Source organism: Cornus florida, unplaced genomic scaffold, assembly GCF_030987335.1.
Source record: "Cornus florida cultivar Cherokee Brave unplaced genomic scaffold, ASM3098733v1 CherokeeBrave_3.0.0_Hap2_Chr07, whole genome shotgun sequence".
Lineage (NCBI taxonomy): Eukaryota > Viridiplantae > Streptophyta > Magnoliopsida > Cornales > Cornaceae > Cornus > Cornus florida.
In genome coordinates, this window is record NW_026775577.1 from 23,423,268 (window position 1) to 23,436,405 (window position 13,138).

At 31.1% G+C, this 13,138-nt stretch overlaps 1 protein-coding gene across 1 annotated transcript; it reads left to right on the forward strand.

Annotated features, from left to right (window-relative positions):
* Positions 1 to 3,470: 3,470 nt before the first annotated feature.
* LOC132267582 (GDSL esterase/lipase At2g23540-like) lies at positions 3,471 to 8,817 on the forward strand. Its single transcript, XM_059768722.1, has 5 exons — positions 3,471 to 3,720; positions 3,850 to 3,980; positions 6,005 to 6,253; positions 6,356 to 6,611; positions 7,670 to 8,817. Exons 1-5 carry the CDS (start codon positions 3,471 to 3,473, stop codon positions 7,891 to 7,893), a joined length of 1,110 nt encoding a protein of 369 aa, XP_059624705.1. The 3' UTR covers positions 7,894 to 8,817.
* Positions 8,818 to 13,138: the final 4,321 nt, after the last annotated feature.

Genomic DNA, 13,138 nt, shown 5'->3' on the forward strand with positions numbered 1-13,138 from the left:
TATTTAGCGTAGTTGTTTGGGGAAGTGGTGAAAACTTTTCATATTTATTTTTTTAATCTTTTATCTTCTTCTTTTTTAAACAAGTCTTCTTCCGCCCTCTCGTTTAGGGATGGCAACGGGGCAGGTTTGGAGCCGGTTTCCCTAAATCCCGCCCCGCCCCTTTTAATTTTTGTCAAGTCCATGCCCGCCCCGAAACCCGCGATGGGTTGGATTTTCATGTCCAGTCCCGCCCCGTTGGGAAATACTGTGCCCCTGTGCCCGCCCCGCTAACAAATTTTTTTTTTTTCCTACTTTTTGGAATTTAAGCTCCTGCTATTTAAATGTGGAAAGCCTAGGAATAACACAACATAAATGAAATTATGTATCCCAACAAAAATAAAAAAATAACATGCACATAACATAATTCAGAGAACATAATAAATAAAAATAAAAGTTTAATACAATTAAATCAGAAGAAGTTCTAAGCTTTAACTTCCACCATAACCAAAACAAAAACAAATTTAATACCAAACTTACATCCCAAATTAGGATTGTAAGAGATGAGTAACTATCAGGGGCGGCTCAAGCCTTAAGCGAGTTAGGCGGCCGCCTAAGGCTCCAGTTAATAAAAAGGCCTCAAAATATTATAGTTGCCTTGTATATGATATATTGTAATTGTTTCCTTATTCAATACTAATTCTAAAAAATTTATCTACTAAAATAACTTTTCTTTTTTTGTTTTTTCTCTCCTTATCATAATTCAGGCATTTTCATTAAACATTAAGCAAGAGAGAAATTATTTATCTCATAAAATATCTCTTTTTTTTTTTTTTTTTTTGGATCTCCTAAAATATCTCATTAATATATTTTTTCTTTGTTTATCTTATACACGTTTGTTTTTTTTACACCAACACTATATATATTTAATATTTTTTCAGTAAGTTGTACTACAATAAATATTTTGCCGGGGAAGTGAAGAAATTTTCCATATTCCCTTTTTTTAGATTTTTATTTTATTTATTTATTTTTTCTTATTTCTAATCCTCACTTCATTCTGATTTCTATCCTCTTTCAATAAACTCAACAAGTTACTCATGAGTTACAAGTCATCTCCCTTTGCACTTCTTAGTCCTCTCTCTTTACAACTTTACAATTTTTTTTTTTTCCAGACTCAATATTCATTAGTTTCAAATCTCAATTTGAACGCACTTTCTTTTATTGAAAAATTTGCAGCAGCATTGAATTGGAACTTTCTAAATTAGGTTATATTGTTCTTTTTTATTTAATTATTTTTTAGTTTTGCTAACTTTTGTTATTATAAATTTGTATATATCTATATTTTTCATATATTTGTATATTTGTTTGTAAGTTGTGAGTCATGTGACTATTTTTACCCATATTTTTTAATATGTCAGCTAGAAAGTATGAATCTGGATTTGAAATTTTTTTTTTAAAAAAAGAAGAATAGATAAACTAATTCAATCTTCGAAAGGGAGTTATTGATAAATTTGTTATAACTAATAATAAAAAACTAAAAAAAAATTTAGGATATGAAAATGTCACTTTTTATTTTTCGCGTAAGGCCCTTAGTTACGTCGAGCCGCCCTTGGTAACTGGGTAAGCCACTAAAATAAGTTATTAATATTATATATATATATATATATATATATATATATATTAAATATAGTTATATGCTTAGCGGGGCGGAGTAGGGCCCTAGGATATGTATACTGAACCCTTAACTGTCCCGTGACCCGCGACGGGTACAAAATTTGTATCCATGCCCACCCCAACGGTATAAAAATTGTTCCCATATCCGTTATTAACGGGGCGGGACGGGGCTGTAAAAATTGACATCCCTATTCCCTTTACAAATGCATGATTATCTTTCTTTTCCATTCCACTCATCTTTATTCTATTGAAAATTTTGTAAGTGTATTGAATTTGTGTTTTCTAAATCAGGTTCTATGGTTTTTTTTCTTTAATTATTTTTTAATTTTATTAATTTTTGTTATTATAAATATATATATATATATTTATATATTTTGTTTGTGAGTTATGATTCTTTTTATTTATATTGTTGAAAAGGTCACTTCTTATTTTTTGGACCCCAAATTAGATCGAGCAGCCCCTGGTCACTTGGTACATAATAATAATAGTAACAAATATATTTATTCCGTTTTTGTCAAAAATCCCCATATCAGAGTTGTTATATTTTAATCTAATGATAAAAAAATAATCACGTAAATAGTATCAAAATAGTAATTAGAGTGACTTTCTACGTAACAATAAAAAATACTCTCTCACAAGTTTTATCTTCATTCTTACATTAAACGTTTTATTATTTAAAAGGAAAGTTTTAAATAAACTGATTATCCAAAAGTAGTGATAATAGTCAATTAAATTTCATTCAAATTACTCTTTATCTATTTGTAAGTAACTTTCTTTGGATTTTTTTTTAACTAAAAAAAAAAAAAAAAACCTTTCTTTGGGTTTTCCTAATTCACAAAAGCATTTCGAATTAATTCAAACTGCTCTTATTTGTAGTAAAGATTGTGACTGTCAAAATGGACGTTACGTCTGGTGTACCAAATTCAACAATTGGCATGACAATGGAATCTGGTAATCTTATGGTTAGATTTGAGGAATTAGTTCAATAATTAGATTATTCTCAGGTGAATAGTGCGCGCATATATATATATATATATAGAGAGAGAGAGAGAGAGAGAGAAATTTGGAACGTGGTATAGGGGCACTGCATGTGTGCAGTCATAAATTATAAAGTGATTTAAGAGACCGGAAACTACCAACCAACTGACAACTAAATAAATAATAAAATTATTCAATCAAAACCAAGGATCTCTTCATCCAAATAATGCATTTGCATACTTTAGTATCCCATACAATTGGTGATTCGAATACCTCAACAATTGCATTTTTTTCATAGTTCAACTCTAATTAAGTCATATAAAGCGGGAGCAAGAAAGTAGTAGAATTAAGTCAAAAACAATGAGAATTTGAGCGAGAGCGCCTACAGAGCATAAGAGTAAGACCTCTCGAAAAGAATTATTTGACTTAGGTTCAACCTTGGATGTGTCTGTGTGTGTATATATATATAACTTGTTAAGTGGTCTCAACTCCTAAACCAAACAAATACCTAAGATCTCAGCTTGAACATTCCTAATCACACTTTATTTCATTATCAAATCATAAGTTACTGTCTCTTTGACTTCACGTACTTGGCTTACTCCAAAAGTAACAGCTTCAAGCCTTCAAGTCCATGAAAAGTTGAGACAACACACCAACATGTTGATCACCTACCCTTTGAAACTCCACACCATCAACTCTTGTCCTCCTACACAAAAAGGGTCAAACCAAATGCAACCCCAAAACAAAACACAACCCTACAAGTTTTCCATATATGGCTTCTCCTTGGCATATAATAAGTCCAAGCTTTCTGTGATTAACCAGTGGAGTTTCAGGAGCTAGCCATGGCTCACAATTGCATTGTGACTTTGGTTGTTTGTGTCGTGATCGTCAATTTGAGCTCTTTTGGAGAGGGTGATCAGAAATTAGGAGCTTCGTTTATCTTCGGCGATTCTTTAGTGGATGCTGGAAACAATAACTACTTACCAACCTTGTCCAAAGCTAATATTAAACCTAACGGAATTGATTTTACAGCTTCCGGAGGAAATCCCACCGGCCGGTACACCAATGGACGAACCATTGGAGACATTATTGGTAAGATATTTTTAATTTGGCATGCAAATTTATACGTATATATCAGAGTACTCCATTAATTTTAATTTTAATTATTATTATTTTTTTTAATGATGTGTGTGTGTATTTTTTATTTTTATTTTTTTTAAGGAGAGCAACTGGGACAACCAAACTATGCAATGCCATTTTTGGCGCCAAATACCAGTGGAAAAGCTATATTAGATGGGGTTAATTATGCATCAGGAGGTGGTGGAATTATGAATGCAACTGGAAGGATTTTTGTAAGTGCACAGTCATCTCTATTTGTCAGATCAAGTTCATGCATGCATGACAAGATAAAAACAACTGTTCGTGTTTCATTCATTAGATAAAATGGATCTCTATGATCTGACAATATTTGTTCGATCTCGTCCAGGTGAAACCATATGAGGTGTGTTCTCCATAGATTAAGTATACTTTATTGCATGTGGGTGTGATCCTTACTCCTTATGCACTAGACCGTCCATTACACAACAGAAGATCCGAGTTCTAGATTTATATATTAATGTAGTGAAAAAATTCTTTTATATTCAAGGGAAGGGGTGATACTGATAGTTAGCTGGGGTCATTAAGGGTGCAACTTGGGCATCCTAACTTTATGTTTTTTTTATGAGTTTTACCAACTGTTTATAGAGATTGATATATTTGAGTCGAAAAATCTCAATCCAAACTTAATTTATGTTAGATTATGTTTGAAGGGTTACTGGTGTGTGTGGTGGTGGTGGGTGACAATATGGTGGTGATGGAGGTGACAGTGTTGTGGTGTGGTTGGGGGAGGTGGTCATGACAGTGGGGGAGGAGGTGGGTGGTGGTGATGGACCGACGGTGGTGGAAATGAACATAATTAAAGTTTAATTAGATTAAAAAAAATTATAATTATTACTTTTAAAAAAGTATTCAATATAGTCATTTCATAATTAATGGCTAATTAAAAGAAAGATAATTACCTAAAATAACCATTGTTTCAATTAGCCGTATGATTAGATCCTAAGGTTATGAGTAAAAATGAATATATTGCCCTTGCTCGCCAGGGAACAATTGAACACTAACGTACTTTTACTATATTGCCCCCTGCTCGCCAGGGAGCAATTGAACACTAATGTATATACATTAGTGTTCAATTGCTCTCTAGCGAGCAGGGGGCAATATACTCACTTTTACTCGTAGTCTTATTTTTAAAAAAGTATTCAATATAGTCATTTCATAATTAATGACTAATTAAAAGAAAGACAATTACATAAAATAACTATTGTTTCAATTAGCCGTAGGATTAGATCTAAGGCTATGAGTAAAAGTGAGTATATTGCTTCCTGCTCACCAGGGAGCAATTGAACACTAATGTATATTGAAATAATGGTTATTTTAGGTAATTGTCTTTCTTTTAATTAGTCATTATGAAATGACTATATTGAATACTTTTTTTAAAATAATAATAATAATTTTTTTAATCTAATTAAACTTTAATTATGTTCCTTTCCACCACTATCGGTCCATCACCACCACCCACCTCATCCCCCATTGCCATGACCACCTCCCCCAACCACACAACAACACTGCCACCTCCATCACCACCATACTGCCACCCACCACCACCACACACACCAATAATTATAAGGACACCAATTAATTTGTAAATTTAGTAATTCTTAATGACTAATTAAAATAATGCTAATTTCCTAAAATAACTATTCTCTTCATAGTCATTGGATTAGATCCTAAAGTTATGAGTAAAAGTGAGTATATTATTCCCTGCTCACAAGGGAGCAATTTAACACTAATGTGTGTGTGTGTGTGTGTTTTTCTAGCAGTTTTTTTTTTTTTTTTTTAAATCCCGATTTATTGTATATTAATCCCTAGTTCAGAAATTTAATTTCTTGAGAACTTGCTTACAATTCACATTCAGTTTTTAGAATTTTTATGGTAAATAGTAATCAAACCTGACACTAACTCGAGATTAACCTGATCTTTATCCTAATTTTTCTAACCAGAGTTCAAATTATTGACTTCGCTTGAATTTGGGTTAGTGCATGAGCCTGAGTTAAAGGTCAATTAGATTGATGTTGCATTTCGGAGTATCAAATCAATACTTTGAATTTGGAATTGGAGAAAATTTAGTTCAAAATTTTAACTAAATTTCTTCCAATTCCAAATTTACGTCGTCAATTCAGTGCTTTCAAACATCTTGGCTTGAGCCTAATTACATCGACCGACTTATATATCATCCTCAAATGTAATTGTTGGATTAATTATGCATTCGTTTTTACAGGTTAACAGGCTTTCAATGGACATCCAGGTTGATTACTTCAACATCACTAGGAAACAGATTGATAAATTGTTAGGTGCATCCCAAGCAAGAGACTACATCATGAAGAAATCCATTTTCTCAATCACAATAGGCGCCAATGATTTTCTCAACAACTACCTACTCCCAGTCCTCTCCGTCGGAGCAAGAATCTCCGAGACTCCAGATGCTTTCGTTAACGACCTTCTTAGTAATCTCCGTGGCCAACTTACAGTACGTATATAACAACCAACACTAATATTTATCTTTATCTCATATGAATGGGGTAGGTCACATAAATTCTTGTTTTTTTCAATACTTTTTTTTTCATGGCAGCGACTTTATCAATTGGACGCAAGGAAGTTCATTATAGGAAATGTTGGACCGATAGGTTGCATACCTTATCAGAAGACGATTAATCGGTTGAATGAAGATGAATGTGTGGAGTTGCCGAATAAGTTGGCACTTCAGTACAATGCTCGATTGAAGGATCTTCTCACTGAATTAAATGAAAACCTACCCGGAGCCACATTTGTTCATGCAAATGTGTATGATCTTGTGATGGAACTCATCAGAAACTACGACAAATATGGTGAGTCTATTATTATTTCTTTTATTTTTTCTGAAAGAAAATTTTGTTTGGTTTGGAGAGAAATGAAACGAGAAGAAAAGAAAGGAAATAAAAGAAAAAATTATATTAGGTTTGGTATAAAAATTGAAAAAGAAATGAAAGAAAATGGAACAAATTAAAATTAAGAGTATGAATTCTCTGTTGTACCTTATATAAGTAGAAAACGGTTATGAACTTGTGATAGCACCTCTACATCAATAGTAGTTATGCTATTCTATACAGGAGCAATTACTACTTACTTTCTCCTCCTCCTCCTTTACAATTGAATTCCAATTTTACCCTTATTACTCTCAAAATAAAACCAACAATCATTTGTTCTCTATTCTTTCTCGCCAATATCTTACCCAAACGCATAAGGTTAATACTATCATTTTCTTTCTTTTCCTTAATTAATTAACACCTAGATGAATTGATTTATCATTTAACAGTTTGCATGAAATATTATAAAATATTGAGTTGTTGGGAAAAAATCCAATCCGCAAAACCAATTCGATCTACTTCGTAAAAAGGTTTAATCTGATCCAATCCGATCCAATCTATTAAATGACCAATTCAATTGGATTCAATTTTTACCAATCCATAAAAATTGGATTGGATTAGATTTAATGCCTAATCCGATTCGTGCTCACGCCTACAAAATACATTCCTCAACCATCAATTGTTGCAAATTAGACCCACTGTCATTTTCTTTTCTTACTTTTCTCTCTTACTAATGTTATCTTCTTCTTCTTCTTCTTCTTTTATTTTTATTTTTTTTAATTAAAGTAATGTTATCCTTTCTTCCTCCTATTATACCAAACACAACCTTAGTTTCTCTCCAACTTCGATCTTGTTCAAAATTAGGTGGCATAACTTGTGTCTTTCATTTCAAAATCAAAATAGTCAAAACCAGGACGATTATATTTCAATGTACATCTTTTTTGTTGGACCTCATAGTGTTGACAATACTATACACTAATAAATTAAGTGGACTAAATGATAGAAATTGCTATGAACATTAACGTTTGAAAAACTTGCAGGATTTACAACAGCAAGTAGGGCATGTTGTGGAAATGGAGGCCAATTTGCAGGGATCATTCCTTGTGGACCTACTTCGACCATGTGTTCGGACCGTTCCAAGCATGTGTTCTGGGATCCTTACCACCCCAGTGAGGCTGCCAACATTATCATTGCCAAACAGCTGATCGCCGGAGACCCCAAATACGTATCTCCGATGCCTATTGGACGACTCCGGGATCTTTGAAACTGTTTTTTCACCATATATTGTGTATGCAGGCATCTTGGAGCCTTCTATCTCCTTGATTTGATTTTTTTTTTTTTTGTTTGTTTGTTTCTTTTCTTACATGTTTGTGATAATATATGAGAAATTTAGAAGTTCAATTCCATCAATCTAAAAGAAAATTGCATGACATACCCTTTCTGCAAAAATAATATAAAACCTTAGTACCCATAATCATAATGGACAATGCCAACCTTGTCAAAGTATATTGTTAGAAGATTTAAGGAATGTGATAGTGAAATGACATAATTGTACGTTCTTGATTTAAATCATGAAAATCAAGTATGAGATGGCATTGACATAGTTTGGTTTAAGAAAAAAACACATAAAAAATAAAAAAATAAAAAAAATGGAGTACATTAAAAACAAGTTGGAATGCATTATCACCTCACAAGTTTAAAATTTCAATAAGTTCAGGTAAGTGTATTTATCCGAAACACAATAGAAGTCTGTATTTTTCTCTAGTTAAAAGGGAGATAAGTGTAATTATTATTTCTCTTTTTATATCTTTGGAAATAAATAAAATAAAATATTCATTTTTGCTTTTACGAAAATTTGAATCTTCAACTTTTTATTTTGAATGATTAGAAATAGATCCACAGGGCTATTATAAAAAAAAAAAAATTGAGATGATGTAACAATAAAAAAAAAATTATGTTATTAAAAGAGTTCTCTCAACACAGCTATTATAATCTAAAGTAACACATTTTTAAAAATATGTAAAAAAATAAAATAAATCATTTAATAAATACCCAATAGTTAATTAAAAAGAACTTATTGTTCTCAAGAAAAATTTTATTGTGCCCGTTGCACCGATGCATCCAGCAATCATTATTTAATACACGCCCACTAGTTACCTGATGTACCGGGTGCAATGAAATTTGTTCCGGTGACAACATTACCCTAATTTAAAACTTAAATATCTTAGGCATTCTATTCTTGAAGATTCGCAAAAAAATAAAAGATAAACCAATATGTAAAATTAAAAAGCTTTTCTTGCTTTTCTCATTGTTACCCGTATTTTCTAGCAATTTACCAAACAGAAGTTAAAAACTATTTCCTTTCTTCACTACTTTTTTTTTTTTTTTTTTTTTTTCCTGCAAACAAACAAAATCTAGGACCAAAATATAATAAAATGAATAAATAAACAAACTTATATACCTCTGTTATAATATTTCAACTAATTTGGCTAGCTTTAAATTCATTCTGTAATGGGGGTATTGAAAATCAACTTTGTTAATTCCAACTTTAAGATATATATATATATATATATATAGATAGACAGTTACAGATACAGAAGATTGGAATTGTTGAAAAATTCTGAAACATAATTGAGTTGGCATGTGGGGAATCATGTGGGTGAAGGAAACGGTCAAACACAAAGAGAATTCGAGATCAGGATCGAACCAAGGCAGACATGTTGTCTACTTATTAAAGGCAACTCAATGAACTGTCCTGAAAAAAGGATACTACCACCAGTCCCCCCTCCTGCAGGGTTCTAGAGAGGGAAACGAAGATACGTGTCTCTGTATAGAGAGAGAAACAAAGATACGTGTCGATATAGAGAGAGAAAGAGATAGTACTGTTTACTGTGTTGGTGTAGGGGGATCTCTGTAAAAACTGGGCAATTGGAAAGCGACGTATGAGAGCGTGTATCGGCGACATATAAGAGATCAAGCGCGCGTGCGATCGGATGGTACAAATCTCCCGACAAGACCTGCCAATTACTGACACGTGTCAGTCTGCGAATCACCCCACTCGGCCACAGCTAAGGAGTAACGTTTTTTTTTTAAAAAAAACCAAAAATGTTAAATTAAAAGTTAAATGTATGAAATCATATGGCCGTGTTGCCTGCGCGCGAAAAAAAAGAGACTCTGTTCATATTTTTTATTTTTTGAATTTGTTGTGGTAAAATATTATAACTTAATAAAAATAATTTATCTATTAATTGTAAACAAGTTATTTTATTTACTGCACTTGATGAATTCGACCACCATCTTAATTTAGGCATTTGTCAAATATAAAAAAATAAAATTAATAATTAACCTAAAAAATATATATTTTACGATCAAAACTAATGGATAGGGTAGGTTTGTTTTGAAGTAAATATTTAAGAAATAAAATATATTAAAAGTTGAAAAAAATAATTTACCTATTAATGTTTTGACAAGTTATTTTACACGTGTCACTCGGTGACTCAATCTTAACCTAGATCTTTGCTAAGTATTGGAAAATAAATAAATAAATAAAATATATTTTATGTGAAAAAGAAAAGAAAAAAATTTACAGAGCCTAAGGACTTGTTTGGTACGAGTTTTATTTTTGAATTTTATTTTAACCGGAATCAAAATAAGTGTTTTGGTGTAAAGTATTTTGAATAATAATTGAAAATATGTTTGGCAACGTCCATTTGTTGCAAGATTTTTTGAAGTAAAAATATGAAAACATATTTAGTAAAAAATGTTACAAATTTAAAAATTTTAATATTTTAGTTTAAATATATCATTGAAGATTTTTTTTTTTAATTACTATTTATCGCTACAATAACAAGCTGTTTTTATTTTAAAAATTACTATTCATCACTACAATATCAAATATTACCGTAAAAAAATATATAAAAAATATTAAATTAGTGTTCCGAGTTTTGACTTTTTAGTAAACATATTTTTTTTCACTCTTAATTAACAAAACATGTCCCAAGGGAGAAAGCTACAGTATCTAGCTTGAGAGCAAGAGTACGTGTCCATATGAGAAGGCACCCCAGAAAAATTGTGACTCAAATATATGATGGATGGTTTGAAGGATAAGGGGTGTTTGGGGAATGAGATATAATTGAGTTGCGTACGTGATTGGTGGTGTTGAGAGAGCGATAATTCCGGCAAAGGAAACAGAGAGTACGGAATTGAAATGAGATGGGAATCTGGAGGGAAAAAGGAAAAGGACAGGTTCCGAAATCAGAGGGGAGCAAATCAAATAATTGCTCTTCCCACGCTAGTCCGGCACTCATCATAATGCTTCTAACCCTATTCCCATTTTCCATCCATCAATCTCTATCCCAACTTATAATGTCCCAATTCTATAGTTCAATTTAATTAGGACTGTGCCGACACATGCCCATGTCAACATATGATGAATGAGATGGGTTCATTGAATCTTATATGAAAAATATTTTTAAAGTCGATGAGTTGAAGTGTTTATTATTATTTTTTTTGAAACATTTTTTATTTAATCACTTACAAATATGAACAATTAAAAGTGTTGGATCAAGCAATTCTCTTTAACACTTTGACCTAAACTATTCAAATTTTATTGATCAAAGCAATTTTATGTAATTTTGTATATTGCACTATTAAATTAGATGGGTTTCTCGAATTTTATGACCTGAATATAAAAATTTTATTGATCAGACCGTTGAATAAGATGGGTTCACTAATTATTACGGTATAAAAATTGCATCAATGTAATTTTGTACATTGCACTAAGTCGACTTAACCATTGAATGAGATGGGTTCATTGAATCTTATAACTCTTATGATCTGAAAACTTTATGCATCTGAATTCTATGTAATTTTGTACATTGTACTAAGAATTAGTGATACAAGGAATCCAACTTTGTAATAGTTGAATGATGTTGATTCTTAGTGAGTTTTGTGTGAAAAATATTTTTATTTAATATATGAGATTTGATAGTCACACTTATATTGACAAAAACACTAACGTATGGGGTTCATTGAATCTTATGACTCCTATGGTCTGAAAATTTTATTCATCTTATCAATAGGCGAGTGATCTAGCAGTACCAGGACCTTACATCTTAAAAAGAGGTAAGAAATTCGAGCATCAGTGGAAGCATTTGTGTGTGAGTATTAGCTAAGAAAAAAAATTTTGCATCTTAATTCTATGCAATTTTGTACATTGCACTAAGGATTAGTGATACAGGGAGTCCAACTTTGTAACAGTTGAATGCTGTTGGTTCACAATGAGTTTTGTGTGAAATATGTTTTTATTTAACATATGAGATTCGATAGTCACGAGTATATTGACAAAAATATTCACATATTCACTTACATTTTTTATTCGCAGTCGGGCTCAAACCCTTACCGCTCCGCATAATGGTTTGAAATCCTGATGCTGAAAAAAATAAAGTTACACCCTAGAGAGCTTCTATTTTTATTCGATACTGACAAAAATCTTTGCTTGACACTATTTATTGAAATTACATTAAAAAAAATGAATCATTGTTTGTAACATTGCTTGTATCCATGTACTATTTAAATATTATAATTAAAAAGTGTGATTGCTTGCTTCATTAAGGGTAAAAAGTGCAACTTACCAAGTATGAATAAAATAGGTTTAGTGGCAGTTTTATAATAGAGTATAATATTGGCAAATCATTTGAAAGAACTCAATGAGTGTTAGGTGTGTTAAATTATTTAAAGATGTGAATTATGATTTGTTATTAAATAGAAAATGTGAATTGTAATTATGTCCCATAATTTTGAATCAAGTGGCTCTATAATTTGCTTTCAAATTTCATTCAAATTTGAACATAATAGCATTATTTAGGGTCTGTTGGTACACGTTTTGCTTTAATTCATAATAAAATAAGTATTTTGTTTTATGATTGTTTTAAATAATAATGGAAAGAGTGTTTGGTAACGTCCATTTGTTGTAGGATTTTTAGAAGTAAAAATATGAAACATATTTGACAAAAAGTATTGCAAGTTTAAAAAATATAATAATTTGTTTAAAAATATTAGTATCATTTAAGAATTAACGTTCATCGTTATTGTACCAAAATATAAAAACAAAAAATTGTGTCTCAATTTTTAATCACTATTTACGAAACTTTTTGACACTATGCAAAAATAAATAATTTTTATTAAACACGTTTTTACCAACAAAAACAAAAGAAGTACAGTATTACTAATTAGCATAAGAAGTACTGTGATGACGACAACAATCCAAAATGACGCAAATAATAGATTACATTGCAATGCAAATTGTACAGTCCTAGCAATTCAAAGGAAAAGAATCACAATTGCACCATCCGAGATCTGCACAATTCAAGAAAATTACTCACTTTAAAGTAGAATAAATATCAATACCCATTGTTTTTAAAGTAGAATAAATACATTTGATGACGAAAAATGAAAAGTAAAAAGTTCTCTCATTAGGAATTTATTTTTCCTTGCTACAATCAAAACTA